The sequence below is a fragment of the Anopheles marshallii genome, chromosome 3 (genome assembly GCF_943734725.1).
Source record: "Anopheles marshallii chromosome 3, idAnoMarsDA_429_01, whole genome shotgun sequence".
In the NCBI taxonomy this organism is placed as follows: domain Eukaryota; kingdom Metazoa; phylum Arthropoda; class Insecta; order Diptera; family Culicidae; genus Anopheles; species Anopheles marshallii.
The window spans coordinates 55,684,465-55,697,630 of record NC_071327.1 but is presented as its reverse complement, the minus strand read 5'-3'; the positions used below and the strand labels follow the sequence as shown (position 1 = coordinate 55,697,630).

Below are 13,166 nucleotides of genomic sequence, written 5' to 3'. Positions count from 1 at the left end.
AAACGACAATCGAATTTATTGATATAAAATTTTTCTTCACTTCCCGCACTGACAGCTCACACGCCTTGAGTTTCCTTTGTGTCAAAATGGGTAACCCTGTATGACAGGATCTGGGTGTATAACAACCGTGCTGAGATGGGATCTTATTTTTCCCAGTGAAATTCCACGAATACCAAACTCGTTGCAAATTAATTTAGCTTGAAATGCTAATAATAAAGCACAAAATAATATTTTCCTCACCTGAAACTAGTTCAGATTACATGTATTTTACCATTCTTTAATTGCAGTTTAGCACCCCTGGCCAGTGCAAATGCTGTCAGTGGAATAGACGAAAACAATCGTATAACAGATGCTGTCTTCGTTTTCCCAAGCTGTCACTAGTTGTTTACCCTTCGGAAAAATACAACACGCCGCCGGCAGTTTCGTCGCGTTTAGCATACTAAAAGGGAACAAAGTTGGTGGTTAAAACCGTAAAAATACGACCTTTTACAATGGAGGAAGTTCAGCGTCATTCGGTGCACACTTTGGTGTTCCGTTCATTAAAACGTACCCATGATTTCTTCGTTGCAAATCAGTCCTTGCTACCGGAGATTGATGAAAACATGTGAGCATTTTTTAACCGAATTGGCGACAAGTGAAAGAATGTTTGCAAGTTCTGTTTCCTTCTATTTCTAGGGAAAAGCATAAATTTAACATTAAAGCTCGGGATACGTATGGTTTGGTGTTTGATCGCGCTGCCAAAGCAAAAGCATTAGCGGCGAAGAGAGGTGACAGTGATCGAAATGATGGACAGAATGGCGTCAAGGAAGGTGGTAAGCACGGGGACCTGCATATAGGGGAAACTTTGGATGGATTAACCAAATCGTTCCCTTTTACAGTTCTAGCAATAACGGCCGGTGAGCAGGAAGGAATAGCACCGGATGGAACTCAGACTCAGAATACTCAGACAGCACTAGTGCAGGCATCAACACCGGTGTCGCAGAATACCACCAACGCCGTGCAGATACTACCGAAGAAAGCACCAACCATTCCCAAACCTAAATGGCACGCTCCGTGGAAGCTCTGTCGTGTCATTTCGGGTCATCTCGGCTGGGTACGATGCGTTGCCGTTGAACCAGGCAACGAATGGTTCGCAACCGGTGCTGCCGATCGCGTAATTAAAATTTGGGATTTAGCAAGTGGGAAACTAAAACTTTCCCTTACGGGACATGTAAGCACCGTACGGGCACTGGCCGTAAGTCCGCGTCATCCGTATCTCTTCAGTTGCGGTGAGGATAGGCAGGTAAAGTGCTGGGATTTGGAGTACAACAAAGTAATACGGCACTACCATGGGCACCTGTCTGCGGTGTATACGATGTCACTGCATCCCACGATCGATGTGCTTGTAACGGCTGGCCGTGATTCGACGGCACGCGTGTGGGATATGCGTACCAAAGCTAACATTCACACACTGACCGGACACACGAACACAGTGGCGAGTGTGGTCACACAGGCTGCCAATCCGCAGATTATTACTGGCAGCCATGACTCGACCGTACGATTGTGGGATCTGGCCGCCGGAAAGAGTATGTGCACGCTAACAAACCACAAGAAAAGTGTGCGTGCGATCGTACTGCATCCGTCACTGTACATGTTTGCCTCGGCTTCGCCGGATAACATAAAACAATGGCGCTGTCCGGAAGGAAACTTTATACAGAATCTTGGTGGACACAACTCGATCGTGAACTGTATGGCCGTAAATCCGGAAGGCGTGCTAGTGTCTGGTGGAGATAATGGAACGATGTTCTTCTGGGACTGGCGCACTGGATACAATTTCCAGCGCTTCCAAGCCGCAGTACAACCCGGCTCGATGGACAGTGAGGCGGGCATTTTCTCCATGACGTTTGATCAGTCTGGTTCCCGGTTGATCACTACCGAGGCAGACAAGACGATCAAAATTTACAAGGAGGATGATGAAGCGACGGAAGAATCGCATCCTATCAATTGGCGTCCGGAGATTATTAAACGTAGGAAGTATTAAAAGTAAAGTCATCGCTATTCTGTACAAGAAATATATTTAATTGTAATACAATCGACATAAAATTACAATTTGATGAAACTCAACTGAATTACAGATTTGAATGCATCACTTACAAATATTGTTCGAGTTTCTTTTATTTCATGATACTTATGCTGCAATAGACATTATTGTATTTTTTAAAATTTGGTTATGTAAATAAAGTTATATTCTAGCTGAAAGTTTATCGGAATTGTCTACTGAAACGTATCGATTACCGTTAAAAATTCAGCCGCCAGGCATATTGCATTTTATCAAGAAATACTTTGTGTACATTCTCGACGCTTGAGCCTAACCTGGTAAAAATAATGGAACAGAATTTTTTACACTAGCATTTATATTCATAACAAAAGTTTTTCATTCAACACAATAAAAAGTAGCGAAATTAATTTTATGAAATGTCACCTGCATGTCCGCGCACCGTGCTAGCGTCATCGGGAAACGTCATCCAGATGGCAAGTCATCGTCATCGTTGCTTCGCGTTCGTCGTTGTCTTCGCTGTTCCTTGCAGTGTGCGCTTGCGGTTGTAGCTCTATAACCTAGCCTGTAGCGAGAGACTGAACTAGATTTTCAACACCTTCGTACGCAGAGCTAACTCATCAACAAAGGAAGTTCCCACTCGTAGTAGGCTGCGATACATCTGATTTCTAGGAATCGATCAGAAATACGGAAGTGAAGTGAAGTGTGGCGGCGTTTTTCCTAACGGGGTACATTCGCTCACATTAACAGCAAGCACCGTGCGAATTCTGCAAGAAGAAGCCCTCCATTAGGCACGAGAAGGTTCACCAAAGGGAACTTGGGTTGCTTTAATCCCATCAGTAGCAAAGCCGGAAAACACCGTTCTTCAAATGGCCGACAGCAAGAAGTGAGTAGAATATTCGCGTACTTTGATGATGAAGTTTCGTTGCGATGGGTGGCGTGGGAATGTGGTTGTGGCAACGAAAGCGGCCGGCAAGTAAGGAAAAAAAGGACATTGTTGCAGTTTTTCCTGCCGAAACAAAAGTCACCGGGAGTTACGGACGTTGAATTGTGTGATTTCACAAAGAAAGAAGAAAGCAGGCACGTCTTTTCCGTCTACTGTGTCATGTTTGTACGTAGAGGGTTTCTATTGGCTGAGCAGCAGCGGACTGTGTTGTGTGTGCGGTTGTATGTGTGAGGGGATTGTACGTCTCTTGCTTCAATTTTCGCTTGTCACGATATGCGTTACTTCGCGTAATCGTTGGTTAAAAATGCATCACATAAAAGTAAACTGCCCCGAATGAATCCTTTCCGAGTTGAGCAAAAACATGCTTTTCCTTACTTTTTGTTTTTGACTCTTCATGAGAAGAGCATGCAAAATGACCGGTAATCTACTTTCAATTTACATGGCTCTGCAATGTTCGTGATGGCTCCCGTTGGTAGCCCCATAAATATTGTACATCTAGAAAGAGGATGTTGTAATCACATCATTATTAATTGTTTTTGGAAAGGTAAGCGATTAAAACAGTGATAAAAATTTCGCAATACCAAACGTACGTAGAATGTATTATGAATGTTGAAAGGAACCATTCGTACATAAATCTATATGGTGAGATGGTCTCTTTCTATCCTACGCACTTACTCGAACTGAAAGGCTAATAACCTATGCGCCCTACGGTTTCGTAAAGATGACGCCGTGCTACTGGGAGCGCAATCGTTACTGAATGTTTAGTGTTGATATGCTACATCCCCTCCGGTTCCAAATCATCGTGCTTCATGTTTATCTACTTTTTTATATTTAGCGAGGATTTGGCAACTGCCATTCTGAAGCGCAAGGATCGCCCGAATCGTCTGATCGTTGATGAAGCCGGTAATGATGACAATTCGGTCATTTCGTTGTCACAGGTGAGCAATTTTTCTCCTGCTACTGGAATCGAAACAATTCACTCACCAGTCATCAACAGCTACATTCTTTACCGATTGGCAACAAAAGCTTTCTGAAATGCAATTCTCTTTGGCCTACTTTTAATAACGCGCAGTTTGTATTCGAAATCTAAGAATGTTTGCTGGACTTTTCTTATAAATAGAAAAATATTTCACAATATGAAGTAATTAGTGCCAGAGCTTTAGATCTTACACTTACATTTTACACTTAACTTAAAGAGTCTTAAGAGTCCTTCTAGATTAAATCGTTCTATAATGAACTTTACCACTAAAGTCATCTTATAAAATCGATTAGTACTGCTTTTACTCGAGTAAAGAAAGTTTATTTTGTTTTTTAGGCGAAAATGGACGAGCTGGAACTGTTCCGCGGTGATACCGTGCTGCTGAAAGGCAAGCGCCGCAAGGAAACGGTTTGCATTGTCCTGTCGGATGAGAACTGCCCGGATGAGAAAATTCGCATGAACAGAGTGGTGCGCAACAATCTACGCGTTTGGCTCGGGGATGTAGTGATGATTCAATCCTGCCCGGACGTCAAGTACGGTAAGCGCGTACACATACTGCCGATTGACGATACGGTCGAGGGCCTGTCGGGCAATCTGTTTGACGTGTACCTGAAACCGTACTTCCTGGAAGCCTACCGACCGATCCACAAGGATGATACTTTCGTCGTTCGCGGTGGCATGCGTGCGGTAGAATTCAAGGTAGTCGCAGCCGATCCGGAACCGTACTGTATCGTCGCCCCTGAGACGGTGATCCACTGCGAAGGAAATCCGATCAAGCGCGAGGAGGAAGAGGAGACACTGAATGCGGTTGGGTATGATGATATTGGTGGGTGTCGTAAGCAGCTGGCCCAGATCAAAGAGATGGTCGAGCTGCCACTGCGTCATCCGTCCTTGTTCAAGGCGATCGGTGTGAAGCCACCGCGCGGTATTCTCATGTACGGTCCACCCGGCACGGGTAAAACACTGATAGCACGTGCCGTTGCGAATGAAACCGGGGCGTTCTTCTTCCTTATCAATGGGCCGGAAATTATGTCCAAGTTGGCGGGCGAGTCCGAATCGAATCTGCGCAAAGCGTTCGAAGAGGCGGAAAAGAATTCGCCGGCAATTATCTTCATCGACGAGATCGATGCCATCGCACCGAAGCGTGAGAAGACGCATGGTGAGGTGGAACGGCGAATCGTGTCACAGCTGCTCACGCTGATGGATGGCATGAAGAAGAGCTCGCACGTGATTGTGATGGCAGCGACGAATCGTCCCAACTCGATCGATCCCGCACTGCGTCGTTTCGGGCGTTTCGATCGTGAGATTGACATCGGTATCCCGGACGCTACTGGCCGATTAGAAGTGCTTCGCATTCATACCAAGAACATGAAACTAGCGGACGATGTCGATCTGGAGCAGATTGCGGCCGAATCTCACGGTCACGTGGGTGCCGATTTGGCTTCGCTGTGTTCCGAGGCGGCCTTGCAGCAAATTCGCGAAAAAATGGATCTGATCGATCTGGAGGACGATCAGATTGACGCGGAGGTACTCAACTCGCTGGCAGTTTCGATGGAAAACTTCCGCTACGCGATGACGAAATCAAGCCCGTCCGCGCTGCGCGAGACTGTGGTGGAGGTGCCGAACACGACATGGACCGACATTGGTGGTCTAGAGAATGTCAAGCGCGAGCTACAGGAGCTGGTACAGTACCCGGTCGAACATCCGGACAAGTTCCTCAAGTTCGGTATGCAACCTTCGCGCGGTGTCCTGTTCTACGGACCGCCCGGTTGTGGTAAAACGCTGCTCGCCAAGGCCATCGCCAATGAGTGTCAGGCGAACTTTATCTCCGTCAAGGGTCCGGAGCTGTTGACGATGTGGTTCGGCGAGTCGGAAGCAAACGTGCGCGACATATTCGATAAGGCACGTTCCGCTTCGCCCTGTGTTCTGTTCTTCGACGAGCTGGACAGTATTGCGAAGTCGCGTGGCGGTAATGTGGGCGATGCGGGCGGTGCCGCCGACCGTGTGATCAACCAGATTCTAACCGAAATGGATGGTATGGGAGCGAAGAAAAATGTGTTCATTATCGGCGCCACCAACCGACCGGACATCATCGATCCGGCCATCCTGCGCCCGGGCCGTCTGGATCAGCTGATCTACATTCCGCTGCCCGATGAAAAGTCACGTGAAGCTATCCTGCGTGCGAATCTGCGCAAGAGCCCGGTAGCGGAGGATGTGGATCTGAATTACGTGGCGAAGGTAACACAGGGTTTCTCGGGTGCCGATCTGACGGAAATTTGCCAGCGTGCCTGTAAGCTGGCCATCCGTCAGGCGATCGAAGCGGAAATCCGACGGGAGCGAGACCGTGCCGCTAACCAAAATTCGGCAATGGATGTAAGTATTCGGCGATCCCTATTTATCGAAATAAGAAGAGAAAAGTACATGTTTATTGTATTCTGCTTTCGCTAGATGGATGAAGAAGATCCGGTGCCGGAAATAACGCGTGATCACTTCGAGGAAGCGATGAAGTTTGCCCGCCGTTCCGTATCAGACAACGATATTAGGAAGTACGAAATGTTTGCCCAAACTTTGCAGCAATCTCGTGGCTTCGGGACCAACTTCCGGTAAGTAACGGGGGTTTGACCGTTTTGACGGAATTTCCATATTCGATGTGCGGTAGTTCGATTATTCAATGATTGCTTGTTTCGTTGTTTAGATTCCCCTCGGGACAGGGCAGCTCAAGTTCGCAGGGCCAGGGTTCGTCACAACCGACGAGCAATAATCCCGGCGATAACGGTGATGACGATCTCTACAGCTAGATTGCCGCGGCTATAGACACATCTATCCCTCTCCTTTATTAGACTAACAATTGCTCCGTTGCCACAGCTGCAGTCTTTAAACATACAACAGTAAACCGTTGCCCCTCGCGTGTGTTGTGTGTTTTTACACACATATTATTGCCTTCACCTTGCATAATCTTGATTCTTTCTCCCAGTATCTTTTAAAGCCGGCTAGTAGGGGAAGGGCGAAAACAAAATGACTGGTTAATAGTAGTAGTGCGTGATGTAGAAAGTAGAAATCAGTAGAACGGAAACGGAAGACCGAAATGGTGCGATTGTAGGATGAGCTCTGTTGTGTAGCGAAACACATGTTTCACACTACTCAACATTAGTAGCAACGAAAGGACGAAGAATTAGTGGAAAACAATGTTCGGAGTTAGGTTGCAACACTGCAATTGTGAGGGTGAGACATACATAAGAGGCCAGCCAGTGCGTGCATCCTCCAATTCCAGCTCCAACGGTAGGGAACGTGCTGTGTATGTAAGACTGCGAAACAGCAGCTTGTGGTAACCTCTTATTCATAATAATGATTTTGAAGCAAATAAGAAATGAGATACTTTAATTGTAAGACAAGCTCTCCTTACCTTTGTCCTCTCTTTATTTTCCAAACACCCGCTCCCTGCAATCCTTTAAGCCACACACTCCCCTTCTTCCGGTTCTTTTTCATGCGGTAAAAGCAAACAAAAAACATAAAAAAGGTTTTCTTCATTTCGAATCATATTTGGAGCCTGGCGTTAATAGTAGAAATAATACTTCACACCCTTTAATCGTCATTATTGAGTAGGTTCCAATCCATTTCATGGTAGGAGGGTGTTGGAACGCGACACGCGAAGGTGGCATTACTCACCCTCGAAGCGCAAAGGGAATTACTACAAAGAATGCAGCAGTTCGTGTCCCTTTTTCAGTTACGGAATTACATTGCAGCGTTGCAGACAATTTGTTTTCCCTCCCTCTGGGGGACACAGAAGAGTAGTGACAGCGTGGTAAAACGTGTAATCGTTCGCATACTTCTACAATTGTATTTTTTACACTGAAACAGAAACACTGGAAGATAATGGAATGGGTGCAAAAGAAAATAAACAGGAAGAAAATAGGTACCAGACGTACACGAACGAGTCGAGTGGATTTTGGATCGTGGTTTCAATGTTTTTACTTAGCCTATGTATCTCGCCTGCTCTTCTTGCTCCGCTCAAAGTTGAGCACCCGGCTGCTGGGAATGGCTAGGTGACCAATCCGTTTCCAGGAAACTCGGTCGAGGTCTGTTCTCCTTCTATTCCAGCTGCATGAAATCTCCGACTGATGACACCTCCACTTGATCCAGTCAAAGATCTCGCCGTGCTCCTCTACGTTTCGACCCGGGTCGTTACAGAGCACCTGATTGGTAGGTCATGAGCCAGGCATCCTCATCACGTGACCCGTCCTTTGTATTCTTCCTGTCTCACCTACCATCATGATGTCTGTTTCCCCAAACAACTCAAAAAGATGGTGGTTTATCCTGCTTTTCAACAAGCTCTGCTCACAAACATGCAGCGCGTAATAATGCTCGTCTAGCATTGTCCACAAGTAGCCATAGAGAACTACTAAACGTATCAGGGTAGGGTATACGGGGTATATAGTAGGGTACGTTTCTCACGTTACGTATCTTGGTGCAATCTTCTGGATCGTAAGAGATGGTGGAACTCATAATAGGCCCGTTTCCCCATAATAAATCGCAGCCGAATAAGTTGTCCGAAGTAAAGTTCGTACCGACAATCGTTCGTTCCGTCAGTCGATACTGTGCGCCCCAGGCGAACACTCTCACTGGCAAGCAGGTACTTTCTCTTCGTCGCATTGATCTGCAATCCGTTTCTCCAGGAAGCGCGTAACATGTTCTCTATATTGCAAGCTCCATTCCGGACTTATTGCTTATCTGTCGCTTCATGTCGTACGGGATGGAGTGTTTCACCATTCTAGCGGGATACGTTATCTGACATCCTTATCATGTGTCCCTGTGATCACGTGATTCATTCCCTCTGAAAAAAGATTCGGTAGCATACGACATTGCCCGCGTCACCGACAACCGAGTGTCCTTTTTTAAATTTACCGACCCGTGTTCCCATTCCGGATGTATTCGATAATAGTGTTGCTCGTTGACGGCGCTGCTGACAGATGCGTCGTAGGCATACTAAAATGGAACGAGTTGCGTTATATACAACACCTGCATTCAACAAACTTCGCAATTTATTCATTACATTTACAGTGTTTATCTTAATACAGATTCTCTGTTTTCCGAAGTTTTCTTGATAAAACGATCACCTTAACGATCGGTGATACCTTAATCACTTAAATACTAAACACATAGTGGGATTTTGACTTCCTTGCTACGAGTGTTCTGTGTGCGTGTGTGTTTATGTTTTATCAACACTCAGGGCTTTTTTTCCTTATGACCTATTTGGCCGTTATATACAACACCTGGTCTGGGTCTTGGTCTACCAAGCCCATCAGTTAATGATCTATGATTTGGACCTTTCATAGCCCAATAGTCGAATCCTGCCTTTGGAAACCATGGCCAACCTTGCTGTTTTCATCCAAGCACAGTTATTTTTTCATCCCCCATTTATTAATCGTTTTTTTTTTTGCTCAAAATCAATTCAAAGTCAAGCATCATTTGGTAGAATTAGTCTCACCGCCTGTTAGAAATCATGTCTCTCTTTCTCTTTCTTTCTCTGTCTCCCTGTCTCTTTCTCTACACGATCATCAGAAATAGAAAGGAAACGCTCGAAATAAAAGCTTAAATTTAAGGACACTTTTTTCTGTACCTTGGCTGTCCTATCCTTGGGATTGGTGTGCGATACGATGGAAGATGTTTTGCATTTTTCTGTGTTAGGTAAGTGTAAACCCTACATTTAATCCTTTCCTGCACGGCCGCTGCTCTGTTTAAACTGTGTTACTAGCTGTGTAACGCTACCGGCTTACAACTTTATTCTGGCAATCCAAAGAATGCAGAAGTTCGACATTTTACAGCTACATTCAAACTACTTCGTTTCCTGTATTTTTGTAGTTCTGTTCAATGTTACATTGTCAGCATCTTTGTCTTGCTGATAACTTTGATAACTTTGTCACGTTGAATTAACGCGGTTAGGTTATGTTTCATTTAACCTTTGGCGTGGTAACGTTCTGTTTTACCAGTGCATTCGCTGCACTGCGAGTCGTGATGTTACCCCGTGGCGGTAGGGTAATTGTTGCCTTTTCCGACCCAGCTACAGTAGAATGCCGTCGTTGCTCGCCCTTCACCAAAACCATCATGGACGAGTTGGGTTTTCCTCCGTTATCCTGTTTGCTTACGGTGGCGGCTTTTGTGCGGTTCGCGGCACTGCTGATTATGATCGGTGGAGCGGACTGCCTGTTTGCTGCTCGGGTATTGTGAACCTGAATGTCCTTCATATTGGCCAGCGTGGCCCCGGTTTCTGACTGTGCCAGTTGACCCTCTTCCTGCGATGCTGGTGGTGGTGGTGGTGGTGGTGAAGATGATGCTGGCGATACTGGTGTGACAGGAGTTAGTTGTGTTGTTGTCGGCTCAAGTGATCGTACACGGTTCGTGCCCACCATCTCGACCGCCAGCAGATTCCATCGCTTCAACCGATCGATCAGAATGGCGGATTTTTCCTTCGGCAACTCCAATTCACGCAACAATAGTATCAGCTCCGATTGGGAGATGCGATGCGGTATATCGTCCTGCTCGGGCGTTACTACCTTGCTGCTGGGTGATGCGGTAGCAGACGCTGCATTCAATGTAGATTGTTGCTCTGTATTGGTCAGCTGTTGACCGATGGCAGGCGATATTATTTTAATGGTCCTTTCATTGGTGCTAGCGGAAGAGGATGGCAGATCTTTCACGTTGATGAAGCAATATTTCGGCTGGGTAGCCTGTGCAGTTTTCTGCTGCTGCTCGGGTGTTGCTTTGTTGGTCTGCGTGGCAACAATAGTTGCTGGTTTCGGTGAAGCGGCCATATCTACTGTCTTTTTGACGGTCAGGGACGGTACGATTTTCACCGTCTTTTCACCGGCGTTAGTGGTTGACAGATTTTTCATGTTGTAGCAACGAACAGGGCGTATCGGTATAACTTTTTGCTCTGTTTTGGTTGGAAAGGGCATTCCAGATGCTATCTTTATTACCTTAAATCCCGGAATTTCCATTGAAGCCTTTGGTTGGGCTATCGTTGGTACTTTTTCTTGCTTGATTGTTTCAAGCTTCACAACTGCACCATTAATCGGTTGCATTTTCATTTGTTTGGTTGGGACCACCGTTTCTTCTTCATCGTCAACAACTTCGATTTTTATTTGTGGTTGGTCCGGTACCTTAGCGGGTGGCATTGAAGAAATTGTTTCTGGAAAAAAACGCAACCATGTTAAATAGTTCCTTCATCGATTGAGCAAATGTATATATCACTTATCTTACCGCATTTCGCTGCATCTTTGTTCAGTGAGAACACGTTCAATATTCTGGGTGCGTTCTGGCTACTAGGCGTCATCGGACGGCTTATGATCGCTGACGGATTCGATGGGAGTAGCTTTGTGCACTTGTCCAGCACAATTGTTGGTTCTGAATTGCGGAGCCGAACCTTCGTCATACCATACGACACGCAGAGGCCCGAGTCGACCTTACGTTTCAGCGTACTCGTAGTGACGACGGATGGGTTGGTCTGCACACTGGAAACAACGTTTTGCGCCGGAAGGCTGCGCCGTTCTACCTGCATCATAGTTGTCGAGTCTCTTAGTTTAACCTGCCCGGGGTACGTGCGTATTAAATTGACTGAACTGTCAACCTTTTCTGACTTGACTACTGCTGGCGGTGTTTGAGATACAGCTGCCGGCCGAGTTGCAAAGAGTTTTGGCCTGACTGCCGATCGCACTGTCGGATATTCAACCGCAGCCATCGATTGCATCATTCTCCCAAACTTCGTATCCTTCAGTGGAGCTGTGCGCGTCAAACAAAAGTAACAATCCGTTTCATGATCTGTGGCAGGGCTCCACAGCATCGGTATGCCGAACGGAAGCTCCGGTTTCGGACACATGCCGTTCTTCCAACGCATTAGTGCATTATTGCAGATGTTACAAACGGACGGTGGTCCTTGCATATAGTGTTCCTTGCTTGTTCGTACCTTAAAGTGTGCCTCGTACGCTTCCAGTAGAGGGCGCGTCATGATCGATCGCTTATGGTGCGACAGTATGTACAGGCCGCACACGAAGCAGAACAGATTTTTCGGGTTTTTACAACAGGGCTTCGACATGGACATGGCGAACATTTGCGTGCCGTTTTGCTTTTTCGCTGGTTGATGCACAACCTTATTATTTTCCTTTGGTGTAGGCTGCACAAATGTGCTCTTCTTCTCAGGGTCAGCCGAGTGCACCAAAATCCAACCGCGAGCTGAAGCGTTTACTGTCTGCAGCACCGGTGCGTTCTGGAGCATTCTATAGTTGATTATGGAAGTAATAGAAGAATACATTCAATAAACAGTACGTAAACGACTTTGCTCAACCAAAATTAGCTTGTACAGTACCACTTAACAACGACGCACTATGGGAATGTACGGCACCGTGTTGCGCCTTAGTCAAACATCAACGCAAAGTTCTGCCTGGTTTTGTATGTTTAAGTAGATCGTAGAACTGTTATGACACGTATTACGAACAATTTTCACAGAAATAAAACAAATTTACTTGCACGGGCGGGAAGAAAAATACTGGTTTACGAATAAAAAAGCTTCAATACACTTAGCAAATGAACTCTTTGCAGCTAGGACCGAGTTTGACGTTAACTCATGTTGTTTACCCGCGCTGACGCTCTAAAGCGAGTTGTCAAAACGTTTGAATAGGTGATGTTCTCTACATGTAACGTTGTGACGTTAAAAAAATTATATTTTTTACAAACAAAGGGAGAATAAAACATATTACTTTCGGAAATCGAATATAGAATGTCTTTTATATATTCGGAGGACATATACGGAAATTCACTAAAATCAACATTCGTAGGGTAGCTTCACATACCGATATATAAATGGAACAATTTTTGACAATTCCAGAAAGGGTAACGCTAGGTAACGCCTCTTTTGCGGTAGTCTGATATTGGTCAATACAACAAAAGACCGCATAGGTTTTAAAAACGCGATATTCTTAATAGTCGGAATTTTATTAATCGGAATCACCGTTTTCAAACCATGAGCACTTGGATGTTAGTACACGTGACTTTTCTTTTAATTTCGAGCTTTATTAATTGTAGTTAACGCGTTTTGTTTAAATGCGAGGAGCAAGATCACGTTTGCATTCACAAAGCACGGAATGGTAAAACAGTAAACATTAAATGAAGCTATACGTAGTTAATAACTGCGAATGCGAGAAGAACAAGGGCTC

General features: G+C 45.5%; 3 protein-coding genes across 4 annotated transcripts; 2 read left to right on the top strand and 1 right to left on the bottom strand.

Moving 5' to 3' along the window:
- Positions 1–491: 491 nt before the first annotated feature.
- LOC128713449 (pleiotropic regulator 1) lies at positions 492–2,020 on the top strand. Of its 2 annotated transcripts, none has more exons than XM_053808309.1 (3): positions 492–604; positions 676–799; positions 932–2,020. In XM_053808309.1, exons 1-3 carry the CDS (start codon positions 492–494, stop codon positions 2,018–2,020), a joined length of 1,326 nt encoding a protein of 441 aa, XP_053664284.1. The 2 variants fall into 2 exon arrangements, with proteins under 2 accessions (XP_053664284.1, XP_053664283.1); XM_053808308.1 differs by having other exon boundaries at positions 676–812; positions 879–2,020.
- Positions 2,021–2,904: 884 nt separating this feature from the next.
- Positions 2,905–6,844, top strand: LOC128715338 (transitional endoplasmic reticulum ATPase TER94). The gene is made up of 5 exons (XM_053810221.1): positions 2,905–2,921; positions 3,817–3,919; positions 4,297–6,333; positions 6,409–6,563; positions 6,656–6,844. Exons 1-5 carry the CDS (start codon positions 2,905–2,907, stop codon positions 6,756–6,758), a joined length of 2,415 nt encoding a protein of 804 aa, XP_053666196.1. The 3' UTR covers positions 6,759–6,844.
- A 3,064-nt stretch (positions 6,845–9,908) lies between these two features.
- On the bottom strand, positions 9,909–12,064 carry LOC128715190 (uncharacterized protein DDB_G0284459-like). The gene is made up of 2 exons (XM_053810072.1): positions 11,218–12,064; positions 9,909–11,146 (listed from the first exon to the last, which is right to left on the bottom strand). Exons 1-2 carry the CDS (start codon positions 12,062–12,064, stop codon positions 9,909–9,911), a joined length of 2,085 nt encoding a protein of 694 aa, XP_053666047.1.
- Between the last annotated feature and the right edge of the window lie 1,102 nt (positions 12,065–13,166).

What these genes read in the sequence shown, in the direction of transcription:
- LOC128715190 (XM_053810072.1), bottom strand. Translation starts at nt 12,064, where the DNA reads ATGTTCGCCATGTCCATGTCGAAGCCCTGTTGTAAAAACCCGAAAAAT. An exon ending in CAAAGATGCAGCGAAATGCG is followed by an intron (nt 11,147 to 11,217) that starts GTAAGATAAGTG and finishes GTTTTTTTCCAG; the next exon opens with AAACAATTTCTTCAATGCCA.
- LOC128715338 (XM_053810221.1), top strand. An exon ending in CGGTCATTTCGTTGTCACAG is followed by an intron (nt 3,920 to 4,296) that starts GTGAGCAATTTT and finishes TTTGTTTTTTAG; the next exon opens with GCGAAAATGGACGAGCTGGA. An exon ending in ACCAAAATTCGGCAATGGAT is followed by an intron (nt 6,334 to 6,408) that starts GTAAGTATTCGG and finishes TGCTTTCGCTAG; the next exon opens with ATGGATGAAGAAGATCCGGT.
- LOC128713449 (XM_053808308.1), top strand. Translation starts at nt 492, where the DNA reads ATGGAGGAAGTTCAGCGTCATTCGGTGCACACTTTGGTGTTCCGTTCA. An exon ending in CCGGAGATTGATGAAAACAT is followed by an intron (nt 605 to 675) that starts GTGAGCATTTTT and finishes TTCTATTTCTAG; the next exon opens with GGAAAAGCATAAATTTAACA. An exon ending in GAATGGCGTCAAGGAAGGTG is followed by an intron (nt 813 to 878) that starts GTAAGCACGGGG and finishes TCCCTTTTACAG; the next exon opens with TTCTAGCAATAACGGCCGGT.